The 13,764-nt window shown below is 33.2% G+C and overlaps 1 protein-coding gene across 1 annotated transcript; it reads right to left on the bottom strand.

Annotated features, from left to right (window-relative positions):
• Positions 1–614: 614 nt before the first annotated feature.
• Positions 615–2,707, bottom strand: LOC108904316 (innexin inx2). The gene has a single exon (XM_018706829.2). It carries the CDS (start codon positions 2,588–2,590, stop codon positions 1,511–1,513), a length of 1,080 nt encoding a protein of 359 aa, XP_018562345.1. The 5' UTR covers positions 2,591–2,707; the 3' UTR covers positions 615–1,510.
• Between the last annotated feature and the right edge of the window lie 11,057 nt (positions 2,708–13,764).

The following is a 13,764-nucleotide window of genomic DNA, read 5'->3' as shown; positions in this document are numbered from 1 at the left end:
ATGCTTAAACACGTTTGTGCATTTAACATGGATTTGGAATAAAATAAGTAAATAAAGTAAAAGAATAGGAACTAATAAGAAAGTATTTATTTTGATCAATGTTAGATTATTACTATACAATATTATCATAGCAAAGAAAACTATCATATTTAACTCACCTTAACTTAACACGTATATTAAAATGTGTTTCATTTGAAATTATGCACTATTTGGAAATAAAAATTGTATATAATATTTTTATTGGGGATTCACTTAACTATATGAAGATATTTTAAGTTTTTTATGTCCAAGTATACTGCTAATTATACAATGGAAATTATTTTTGTTTTTAGATGTATTTTATTCTACGTAATTGTAGGCCCCAAGAAAAATTGATATTATTAAATCATGACCTTGTATATCAGTTGATAACTTAATTTGATTAAAATAGAACGGAAGGATTATTTTTATAGCAATTAGGAAAACAATAATAACAACTGTTGTGTATGAATCTTCTCAATAGTGTTAATTTATGCAAATAAAAATGTTTAAATGAAAATATGTAGTAATGTTTGATAATTTATAATCATGGTTGGTAATTTATTACATGAGGAAACAGAAATAAAAGATAGGCGATTAAAACACTTAATTTATTATTTTTAAATATAATAATTCCATACAAATTTTAAGGCACTTTTGGCTTATTAAAATTCTATAATATACAATATATAATCATAGTCTGAACACATAATATTTTTATACAAATTAAAATATTATAAAAGGGAATCGAATGTAAAAATTGTCTTATATCGTTTCGTCTTGGAATTGTACGTATGGAACTTAATCTAAACTATAGCCTAGACATCACATATGTATTAACTTAATGATTGATAATTACATGCTACATGATGTAAAAACAAACAGAGCATTTTTTACACAATAATCATTTCAGATCTATCACAGAGAGTACGATTTCGCCGACCGTACTGTGCATGTTCCTTCGACAACGAAGGGGGCAAGACACGTTCTATATTATTGCATGCTCCGCTGAGGAGCAGAAGGCCATCTTGTGCGCTGCACTCGTGGCCAGCGGCGAAAGCGGTCTCCGAATTATTATTGCCTGTTAAATTTCAACCGTAGTGCGCAACGTTCTGGCAGTACTTATTACAATTTAGGAAATAAAAAGCGATAAAAACAGTTATGGAATGACATGTTTGAGCTATTGTACCCCTAAGACAGTAAATGATTTATCACAGCCGATCCAAGCGGCTGGTGGCCGGAAAACATTGATTGATTACAGTCTTTTCTGTCATCACAGAACTTTATAATTGGTCCTTTAATTAACATATACTTTTTTGGAATGGCGTCCCAATCGCGAGTTTAGGGTGCAGCAGGTAAATCGATAACAGAATTTGGTTACCTACCAAGCGTATACATGCGTGCACCTAGATATCTCAATACTTTTTCTAAGTCTTTTAAATGAATTGTTCGAGAAGGCACGCGTCGTTTGTTGATTCGTTCGAAATGCTCGTTAGACTGTCTCTTTTCCCTCCAGCTTCTTCGACAGGTCTGAGATCACTTCCTTGAAGATGAGAGGGTCGATGTTTTTACCTAGTTGATAGAGGACGAACCAGTCTCCTATTTCGCACTTGTTGGCAATAGTTTCTACTTGATCGGAGGCGGCAATGCGGCATTTGGCTCTGAGCAGGTAGAGACGGAGTTTAGGGCCCATGATAACGCAGAAACGGTAGATGAGGGAGATGCCTGACAACACGCTGAGTAGGACGAACCAGAACCACAGGAACACGTAAATTTTTTCGTTGACGATATTTAGGGGCAGCACGCAGAGCCCGTCGAACTTCTGCACCGACCCAGAAGGACCGTATTTGTGGAAGGTGCATTTCGTTACTTTAGGAAACACCCTGGCCATCGGATCCTCGCGCTCTTCCGGTTCCAGTTCCGTGAATTTGAGTACATCGCTGCCGTATGTACTAAATTCCCCGTCCAGGAAGAAGTCCATAAAGAAAATTTGACCTACCACGTTAACGAAATTCAATACCTCGCATATGAAGAACCGGAAGGCGTAGAAATTTTGCATGTGCAGATTAACCGTGAAATAATCTACCAGCAGCTTCTTGCGGTCCTTCTTGCAGTCTTCGCTCACGATGGGGCAGTTGAGGTCAAGGACCAGCATCCTGATGCGGCCACCCTCCCACGTCTTCCACAGGTAGCGTGGCACGTAGAACAACATGGCTTGGAAGAACAGGACGAAACACACCCACTGGTAGTACTTATGGTACTTTACCTCGTCCTTGCCGTCCACATGGCTGGCCACCCCCGGTTGGGCGATGTCCTGGCCGACGCGCCCCGTCAACCGGTTGGGTATCGTGAACGTGGAGTAGATCCAACAGTACGTGTCCATGACATTTAGGGGGATATCGTCCACGATGCAGTCGATGGGGTCTCCTATGTACTGCCTGCTCGTCACCAGCAAAGAGAAAGCTATCAGAATAATCACCGTAGCTTTGTAATGCAGGCGGAATATGTTGTTGTCGATGCATACCGCATCGATTTTGAGCAGCCCCTTGACGGAGCCGAACACATCAAACATCGTTCCCTGTTAAGCTCGGCACGCACTGTCAAATTCACTCACTAAATGTTTAATTAATCAGTTAATTGTCCGTGGCAGTTCGGGCCTAATTTCGTCTACCGTGTATTTAACTGTGCGCTCGAAGCGAACTACGGCCTGGCAGAGGATCGTGGACGCTCACAGTCTCGGAATAGGCAAGGGTGGGGGCCTTGCGGTAACCCCCATTGGATGGGTCTCCCTCTCGTTCGGCGTAATAGCCTCCACGACGAGCCTGTTTGCTTGCGTGGAAGGCAGTTTAGAGAACTGATTGTCGATACGTCTCAGCTGAGCTTGGTTAGACGGAGATGGAGTGGTTACTGTACCGCTGCACGCGAGGAAGAAGACGGCGCTAAGACGTTTTTACGAAGTTTGTCACTTTGTCTCTTCTTACAGAAGACACCCACGCCTTATTAACGAGTCGATGATCAGCTGAAGTCGACAATGAAAATTTAAAACTAGTTGCTGGTTTATTCCGTGGTGGGAATGGAATTTAAAAACACAGAAATTAACTTGGTATTAAAAGAATAGAACCAATAATGCCCCATGCCACAACAAAGACACGTATTTCAGATCAAGAGCGGGTGTCAACAATAAATCAAATTTGCGATCTGAAAGAAATACCCGGTGCACCAAAATTTCGTCACATATTCTTAAGACAAATTTAGGGGATGTGTATTTTTTATTTTTGCAAAGTGGCCCTCTCTTTCGGAGTTACAGCCCCCTGAAATCCGCCCTTAGGAGTAGTCTTTTGGTCACATATTTGAATTTCTTAAAAATTATTATTCCGGCAAAATTTGATGCCATTTTTCTCGAAAACATTGCGGTTTACGAAAAAATATCAAGGGAAAAAAAGTTACTAAATTCAATGGCTTTCTAGCGAACTAATAATTTTTAAGAAATTCAAATATGCGACCAAATTTTTTTGGCTCCAAAGAGAAGAGGGTCCACGAAAAAAGTGTCTTAAAGGGGTTCCCCTCTAAAAAGCGCAGCACTGTAAGATTTCGCATGTTATAAAACCCCTGTGTACCAAATTTAGTGATTCTCGTACAACAGGGTACTGAGATATAAAAAAAAAATATTCTTTTAGGGGCGGATTTCAGGGAGCTGTAACTCAGAAAGAAGGGACCACTTGGCAAAAATAAAAAATACGTGTTCCTTAAATTTGTCTTAAGAATCTGTGACAAAATTTTGTTCCATGAATTTCGGGATATATATTAAATTAATATTGCTTTTCGGAAATATAAGTCAAATTTGTATGTCTTTTTAATGGAATACCCTGTATATTCCGTATCTTAGACTTGAAAAAACTAGAAATGGGTCGGGCTTCTGGGGAATAAAATTTTTTAACGCATTACCAGTAGAGGTAAGAAATTTAAATTTCAGATTTTTAAAATTTAGAATAAAACAGTTTCTGTTGAGAAATGCATTTTATAGCTCCCAAGAATTTTTAGATCACAGTTTGTCTACTATTTGATGTTTTATTTTGGATCACAATTTGTCCTTTATTTGATGTTTTGTTTATTTATTTTTTTAATTATTATCAGTATTTGTATTATGTATATGCGTCTAGTTATTAGCCTGCTGCTTTTACTTTATTTGACCCTGTTATGACCTGTGAATGTTTAGTACGTAGATTTTACTGTTTTATTATTTTAATTATTTTATATTGGTTCTGTGGTGGTTCTGTACGCGATATTTTGGTTCTCCTTTTGTTCCTATTTTGTTAATCTGCCTGTTTGTTTTCTTTTCTTTTCCTCAATTCTGACTTGTCTAAATACTTTTGTATGATTAACACCAATAAACAATGTCTAATGTCTATATTTGTCGATTTTTTTTTAATTTGCTTGAATAATTTGTATAATATCTTGGTTTATTTACTGATCTCCCACTATGGACAAAGCCAAGACTACAAATTTACTCAACAAATCAATATTACATTAAGCAATAAAATGTGTACTATAAAAAGTGTTTTATAATAATCCCGTTGTGTTCTAGAGAAAGGACATGTTTTTTAAATATTTTTTTTTATAATTGCATGGTCCGCAAGAATGTCTAGTTGCCCCCTCTTTACGGGGGATTCTAAAAGAAAAAGTAACGAAGAACGATCTAATAATTTATATTACTTAAGGGTGAAAAATTAAAAGAAGTTAGTACTATCGGTGAGTTGGATAACAAGGCATTCACTATACAGGGTGTCTGCGAAAGGTTGAGGTTCAAAATTATTGAGAAATTTCAAAATAAAATTCAAACATTCGCTCTATCTTTGAAGCCAGCAACATTTGCTTAAGGCTTATTTGGTTCAATCGACTTATTTTGGCCACCAGTATCTCTAGTTTCGAGATTTACCAACCTTTCGCGAACACTCTGTATAAAAAGAATTGCTTGGATTATATGTCCTTTATTTAAGAATAGGATTATAAATTATCTTTTAAAATAATATATTATTTCTTAATACAGAATTTGCCTAACGGTTTGTTTAGTAAATTTAACAGCGGAAAACGTAACCACGTTCCATGACAATCTCAACTATTTGCAGGATTCAACATTACAAAGCAACGCTAAATATTAGATATCGTGACTAAAACAATAGATTAATTACTTTACCTCGAATTTTCGGAAAGTAAGATACGTAGTGACTGGCGAAAATTAATGTGTTTGTAAATGGATAATGAATCATTGGACCTACAACGTTTTTTTAGGGCATGATTTTTTACGACATTCAGAACTTTAAAGATAAAAAATTCGATTGAAATTTGTGACATACAGGGTTAAGATAAGGGTGGCAGACATTGATATCCCAAAAAGTGTTGCACATGTATTTTCGAAATATATTTTTTTACGTAATCAACCGATAGATACAAACAATGGGATAGAGCTTAATGGCAGGTTTGTCCCTTTTCGATCTACAGGGTGTCAAAGCTGAAATTTTTTTTCGATTTCTTATATATAATAATATCTTGAATGTCTTTGAACTTATTTAATTCTTGAAAGTTTATATGCCTAGGTTTTCTAATTACGAGAATGATAACAATCTTGCTATTAGTTCTAGGGGGCGCTACTTGTAGTGTTCTGTCAGAGTAACTGAAAATTTTATTATGCTTACGTCTAATTTACGAATTACAAAAGATTCTCAAAGTGACTGCCATTGATTTCAATACACTTTTTTATTCTCTCTTTAAAATTCTATCTGACTTTGAATAGAGTTCTTTGTTGTTCTCTGATAGTGTCAGCAGATTCTTGTATTTCTGCTCATAGCTGTTCTCGAGTAAGTATCGTTCCCTAGAACCGATAGCAAAATAGTTATCATTTTCGTAATTACCACCTCAGAAAACATAAGCATGTAAACTTTGAAGACAATCGGTTCAAAGGTGCTCAAGATAATTTAAAAAATCGAAAAAATTTTTCAACTTTAACACCCTGTAGATCGAGAGCGACATTCGGATAAGACATGTTTAAGGCTTAATGGTTCTATTTTGGAGTCAGCAACCTGCTATTAACCTCTGTCGCATTATTAATGAATCACCCTGTATACACGACAGAATTAATTTTTCTCCGTAGTACTTAATATCTGTAGGAAAATTTTGCGAAAAATAAGAAAACACTTGTTAGTATCTATCGGCTGATTATGAAACATATGCACAATCCTTTTCGAGATCTCTATGTGGTTAAAAAATTATATTGGTTCCACACTTCATTATAAACGTATGGTCATCAATAATGTCGTCATATTAATTTTCGCTAACCACTGATAAGGCGGAATAATGTTTTCAGCCTTTGGAAATTCTGAAATGTAATTTCATAAGAATCAAGCTTTCCCAGAACTCTCTTGTTTTCTGAAAGACACTGCGACAAAGCACACGTAGTGATGAAGGATTTTCACCTGATCTGTAAAGTGGATAAACCCGTTACTTGTAACGGGAACTTGGAATATTTCAAAATACATCGGAATTCCATTCTCGTAAATGCTAGATTTTCAAGGAATCGGTATCTTATCTCTGTCAGAGATAAATCGGTGATTTCGTCTGTATATGATCGTACAAATGCAAAGAAAATAAAAAATATTCAAGCTGTTTGAAGATAACCCGAGAGTTAAAAATCTGAAAATGCTAAGAACAAATTTGGTTTAAGTTATTTAATATAGCAGTACTGAGATAAAACGAAGATTTAAAAAAAAATTAAAAAAGGGTTATATAAATTTCCAAAATAGAGATCCTAAAACGTTTTAAAATAAAATGACATTTTTTTTATGTTTTAAAAATGTATGTTGGTAGTTTCACAGAATTTTATTGGTAATTCGTGCATTTAATATCCATAAATCCCGCTAGTTGGTCTGCATTTTAATTGCCATTGCCGTAGATATGGGGAAATATCTACTTCTTTTTAAATATTTATACATATTTTAGTATCATAGATTTTGGAGCAATTTCCATAATACTGATTCCGCTTCCTGTTTATTTTACAATAACTACAAAAAAAAAATGGGAATAGAAATAACTAAATCTAAACAGGCCGATATACAAAAAATAATATTAAATAAGTACGAATTAAACACCATAATATACAGGGTGTCTTACCACGAACTCCAACGATGGATATCTGGGAACTGCTTGAAGGATTTTTTTGAAATTGTGGTGGTTTTTCTTGACCACCTTGTATAAAAGCTGGAAAATTTTCATATCAAATCCGATAAATTAAGTCTTTCTCTACAAAATGTCCAATTCGCATAAAAAAACAAACCTGTGTTTTCGGGAAAATTAAATTTTCCTGACAGTCTGTGTCTGTCAATTTTTGACTAAAAATCAAATTATATCGGAAACGGTCAATCCTAAGTATGGAGTGTGCTATATGTTTTCAACTTAAAAATAAATGCTTCTTCCAAAAATTCAATAATACACAAAGGGTTCCATTTAAAATAAGAATGTTGGTATCGACTTCCGGTATAACCGGAAGTACGATGACCTTGAGAATATTTTAGCTTGGTAGGCCTCACGGCCCGTATCACGCCATCACAATTTCAAAAAAATTGCTCAAGCGGTTTCCCATATATCCATCGATGGAGTTCGTGGTGGGACACTGTATATAACCACACACACTTTACAAGTCATGGCACAGATATATTTAAAAAAAAACGCCAAAAATCTTTGAATGTCATATTTAACGAGCTAATGATATTAGGGGCAACAACTACTCCTTGAACTATATGCCCCGACTAGCAGCATCAGCATACGGACTGGCTTCGAACTTATTAGTTATAAGTCTTTCCGATATCAATTGAAGAACCAATAGATTGGCAGTATGTTCCAGGTTCGGTCGCTGACGCAGCAACTCGGCATTTGAAAAACTTGTTCCCATATTTATTTAGCCATACCCATATACAGGTCTGGTCGAACTAAACGTGGAGGTGGTAGAAATGTATACGCCCAGTTGAAGAATGCGAGCGCGGGCAACAAAGTTGTATTGGGCTATTGGGAAATAAATGTCAGCAGTTGACAAGTGGTTAATAAATTGCCCAGCAGTGCAGTGCAGCAATGCGGAATTTGGTGTGATGTAGGTAATTTTAATTTATTATAGGCACCTTCTATCAATCATTCATATTACAATTGCGAAAGGGAGAAATAAGAGGGATATTTTGTTTACTAATATTATCACAACATGGCATTTTGGAGACGTTTTGAAACGGAACAAAACGAAATTTACCACCAATATAATAAAATTGTTTGAGGACATACATAATTAAAATATGTTGTTGGCCAAATGAACATATAATAGAAATTTTCTACACATTATACACAAATTATTATAATTTTTTACCTTTAGCAGAAATTTTTTTTTAAAGACGCCTATGATACTCATTAAATTATATTGCCAGGCGTTTTTTTGCACGTTCAACTGACTTCGGAAAGACTATACCACCAATACGCCATAGGTGAGACGATCAGAGTTCAAAATTTTCTCTTATTATTTACTTATTTATTCGTGCTATTTTTATTAATCTATGTTTCCGCATTTTTATGTTTAGTGTATGTTTATTTCTTATTATTTTTCTATATTAAGTTCTTTCATATATAGTTTTTTTAAGTTAACCTGCTAATTAAAATTCTTTTGAAAAACTGTACTTCTTGTAAAATGAAAATGCAATCATTATTATTATTGTAAAGGTACGAAAATTTTACAATAGTTTTTCTTTTTGCAAATATGTCCCTTTAAGGGATAAATATTTAAACAATAAAAATTATTTTTGTTTTAATTTATTATGCTCTTCGTTATTACGGTTTACATAATTTTTTTTGCTTATTTGAATTTGGTGAATGTCACTTTAAAGTTTATGTAATTCCTCTTGGGAGACACATTTTCACTATATTTAATAAAAATATATGTAGTATTTGCAGGATAAAGCTGATACTAGGTATCACTAAATATTTTATCAAATGTGGTTTATTGTTTTCTTTAGTCAAATTGAAATATTAGATGAAGACACTTTCATAATGTTCGTGGTCTTTGGCTGTTAGTTTCATAAGTTTCCTAATTGCAAAATGTCAACTACTTTTTAATTAAGTATAAAAACGATATATTTTCTGTAAATAATTCTATTTAAAATGTATATCAAATAATTGTTTATTTAATTGATTAAGTGCACTGTTGCAATTATACATATATTCTTAACGCAAGTTAGTGTAGAAAAAAAATTGTAAGTTACTACATTCATAATTACAATTTTACTAATATCTCTGTTCCAAATTATTTTTAAATAAGTTTAGTAATCATTTACTAAATTATTATTTTAAACACATCAAATTATTTTTAGTAGACTCTTCCTGTAATCTGAGAAAATGTTATTAATCAATTTTGCAACGAAATACATGTCCTCAATTAGTGCAAAGTAAACATTTACCCAGGGGAAGGAAGATTTATTACCTGTATTTACAACTTAGGTAGGTACCTACCTATTATTATCAAACTACCTGTTGTTTTCAATGTTGGATACTATTAAAGAATTCCTTTAAAACTTACAAGTATAGGAGCATTATACCGTAGCTATGTTTTGAAATGGAAATTATGTACTAGTATAAAAAATAATAACAGATAAAAATGTTCCATTTACTTTTGAAATTAGTTTTTAAATGTATACTAGCTTTATGGCTGGCGTTTATATAGAACAAATCGCACTTTTAGTAAGACAGTGACGGAACATGAAAATTCATCTCAACCATAAAAATGTTCAAATTCAAGGATTCCTTTTATTTTGTCGCAATGATTTTATTTACACCAACGACTACATGAATTGGGTTTCCTCCAGCTATACAGGGCGTTGCACACGTCAAATTGTACCTGATGTTATTGTGGTTAATTTAATCAACTACGTGGAAGGCATATTTTGGATTTTAAAAAACAATTACTCAAAAATGGCTTATTTTTATAATAAACTGAAGGCATACTTTTCCTCAGAAACACCAATTGGAACTAAATGCAAGTATCGAATTTCCAAAATATTCAGTTGTCTCCAAATTTTGGGGTCCTTAGTGACGGTATCTCCTATCGTCTCCGCCACTGGCTTGCAAATTTGTGCATCAGCTCAGTATTTTTTTAACGTAATTAGTCGATTTTCATTTTTTTTGTTTCTCGAAAACGAAGCGTTCTACGATCTATTTATATATTTTTTTCTTTTTTTTTCTTATTTTGTATCTTCCTAGTGCATTTGTTCATCTTCATCACCTATTCTTTTCTTTAACCATTTTCATCCTCTCTTCATTCTTTTATCTTTTTTTTTTGTTCGACTGACAAAGAAGAACTGGTTATACTTAACATTTTTACTTTTTGAGATAATATTAGACCAGGAAAGGAAACATTTTGAAATTTATTACTTATTGGGCGTTATTTTATTGTTGGAAAGTCTTGGGAATGATAATACAAAAGGCGTCTCATCAAATGGGCCAAGAAAAAAGTATAGCGTCATTGTTTTTTTATTAACAAATAGGTCAAAAATTCGTCATTTTTCATTCTACGCGTTACTGTAAAAAAACTATTAATCTTAGCAAAAAAGTTTAACAGACGATTTTGATCTAGAGAAACTCATCTTTAAAATGAGACTTTATAAGTTAACATTACTTTATAAACAAAAAAGTTATTGCAAAATAACTTTTTAAATAATTGATAAAATCTTACCAAACTTTCCCAAAATGTGAGTTTTATATCCTTAAGAGATCTGCAAAAGGTGGGCTCAATAGTCTGATATATGACTATAATCCTGTAAAAGCATTTTGCCATGTAAATATGTAAAACTATAAGTTTAATTAAAAAATTCTAACTTCGAGTCATAATTCCTTTAACATAACATTTGGATGTTTTTTTAAACACCATTAAAAGACCAACAAACTTCTGCTTTCGCCAGACATAATAACTGGCATAACTCTATTATTAAATTTTAATAGATGGGCCTGTTCCTGTTAATAAGATTATACGTAGGTATCTATCAGCTTCAAAAGTTAACACCCTCACCCTGTACAAAAGCGTTAATTTCCGACTATGGGATCGTAGCTCTCTTTAAGATAAAGCATTACGAAGAGCTCGTTGAGCATTTTTTGAAACACCGAACGGTAGCCACGGTGCGAGCACAAATTCTGGTTATTATCGTCGAAGAATTTTGCGGCCCGAGATCGAGGCAGGCGCTGTGAGAAAGCGGACCTTGAGGTGGCTAGTCACTTTATAGTAACCCCGTAGGAATGCAGTTCTATCAATCCGAGTAGCTTTTGTCTGTCGAAGTGTTGAGTCATTGGCTCATTGGGTATATTGTCGGAGAGACCTGTGCACTGCTTTGCAGGACCATACTAGCCCTGTGTGCTAGGATTTTTTAAAACCATATTAACGCGAATGACAATTGGATATAAATTTACGGTGGAACAACTTTTCCTCCAGAATAATATTTAGATAGTATTTCTTTTGTTTACTACAGAAAGCATGTGTATTAAGATAGAGATTAGAAAAAAAAACAGTGCTTATTCAATATTACAGAGGTCTTGATATTGACGACCCTGATTCTTCGCAGAGTTGCCAATATAACATAAACTAGAACTCAGTTACTTACTAATTTTTTAAATCATTTGACAACGATCTTGTGGATTCGTGGTAGATTCTCGTGTCTGAAATAGTAAAGTAATCTCATTTTAGGTGATGTTTTCTGTTTGTTTACTTTTAAATAAATTGTGAAATATTATAGGGAATTATCACTTAAAGAATTTCTTGTGTGTAAAATTAAAAATAAAATAATACTCTTTGAATTAATTTTGTAACAAGTAAAAATGTAAGTTTAATTATAAGTATTTTAATTTTTACTAAATATTAAATATTTGGTCGGAATAAAAGAACAATCTAACGTATTTTGTTTTAAAGAGAAAAATAAAAGTTAATAAATAATAGTAAGTCATTAGATCCTATAATATTCAATTTGAAATAAATAAAAAATATAATAAAATTTGAAGTTATCAGTGAGGTACTGATTTTTGGGAATTATCTTCGTTAAATTACAACTACTGGTATATTTTGCATCTATATATTTTGTAAAAAATATACAGGGTGTTTATTAACTATTTGTACAAGCTTCAAAGCTTTGACTAAAAAAAATTATATTTTTGTATTTTAATTTATCCAATTTAAAGATGTTGTTTTCATATGATCTTACTACTATAATTGTTAATTTAAATATTTCAAAACGTTGCCAAATAAATTTTTCTAATTCATACCCGTTTCTTCTTTATTGCTCTGATAATAATATAATTTTTTCAGAGATTTTCACCGTGCTGTTGATTCCTTAATTCATATTCGTTATGGCCCAAGAATGATCATGGTACAAAGAATACACAAGGTATGGACAAAAACATTGTAAACACTACATTTCTATGAAACAGCTTCGTTGTAATATAACTAAATTGCGAGATAAAATTTTCTAGTCTATTTAGGTATTGGATTTACATTATTTTGTAAAGTAAGTAAATTACAGGTAATCTTATAAAACAAACCATTTTGCTGACTGTTACTAATAAGTCCAGAGGACAAATGCATTTATTTTTATAGTTCCAAATAATTTTTCTGTTCCTTCCTTGCAGTTGTGTACTTAAGTATCTTAAGATTATATTTAATTTAAATATGTATGTTAAGAACAATAATTAACCGATGCAAGTTTTTCCCTTGTATTATTTATAATTTTTCCAATATTCATTATTCGTCCATACCAGAAAAACCATCGCCTATTTGTTTTCAAAAACAGTAATGGAAAATATTATGCGACAACATAAATGTTGGTAATAAGAAACCTTACACAGAAAATGGTAAGTACAAATACTGTAATATATTTCACTTATGCTTCAAATGTTGTCGTTGAGTGTCATAACTGCAGAGTATTTTAATTTCTTGCGACAATGTTACAGCTTCGATATAAACTCGCTTTAGTAAGTAACTAGATATACAGGGTGTTAAAAAAAGAGTGTAAAATATTTAAGGAGGTAATAGTATTTACAAAAATAAGCAGAAAAGTCTCAATAAACATGGGTCTGCAAAGTAACGGTTGCGGAGATATGGAATGTTTTATGTTTTTAGCCCCTTTTTTATTTTGCAAAAACGTTGTGTATTTTCTTATAATGGTTGGTTGATGTTTAGTGAAATAAACAGTACGTATTTGACAGTTGTTCTCAGTGCACAAGTTTTCTTTCGCTGGTTACTCTAACACAGAATTAACAGACATGCATTTCATGTATGGTCGTGCTAATGGGAACGCCACTGAGGCACGACGTCTTTATGTTGACGCTTTTCCAAATCGCCAGATTCCTTCACAATGCATGTTTGGAAGAATTCGCCAAAGATTGCGTGATACCGGTTCCTTGAGCAAACAGTGCCATTTGTCCGGAAGACCAAGGTTGGTATCCACTCCTATAGCAGAAGAAGAAATTCTAACACTGGTAGAGCAGAATCCAGGTACGAGTGTGCGGAGAATATCGGCCGAGGTAGGAATTAGTGGTCCTCTTGTTTGAAGAATCCTTCACGAGCAACTGCTTTATCCATACCATGTGCCTTAAATCCAATAAATGATCATCAAACACGTTTGGTTTTTTGCCGCTGGTTTCTACATCATGATGCTGAAGACCCTCGTTTTCTTGCAAACATTC

The sequence above is a fragment of the Anoplophora glabripennis genome, unplaced genomic scaffold (genome assembly GCF_000390285.2).
Source record: "Anoplophora glabripennis isolate ALB-LARVAE unplaced genomic scaffold, Agla_2.0 scaffold101, whole genome shotgun sequence".
Taxonomy (NCBI): Eukaryota; Metazoa; Arthropoda; class Insecta; order Coleoptera; family Cerambycidae; genus Anoplophora; species Anoplophora glabripennis.
This window is presented reverse-complemented; position numbering and strand designations above follow the sequence as displayed.

What these genes read in the sequence shown, in the direction of transcription:
- LOC108904316 (XM_018706829.2), bottom strand. Translation starts at nt 2,590, where the DNA reads ATGTTTGATGTGTTCGGCTCCGTCAAGGGGCTGCTCAAAATCGATGCG.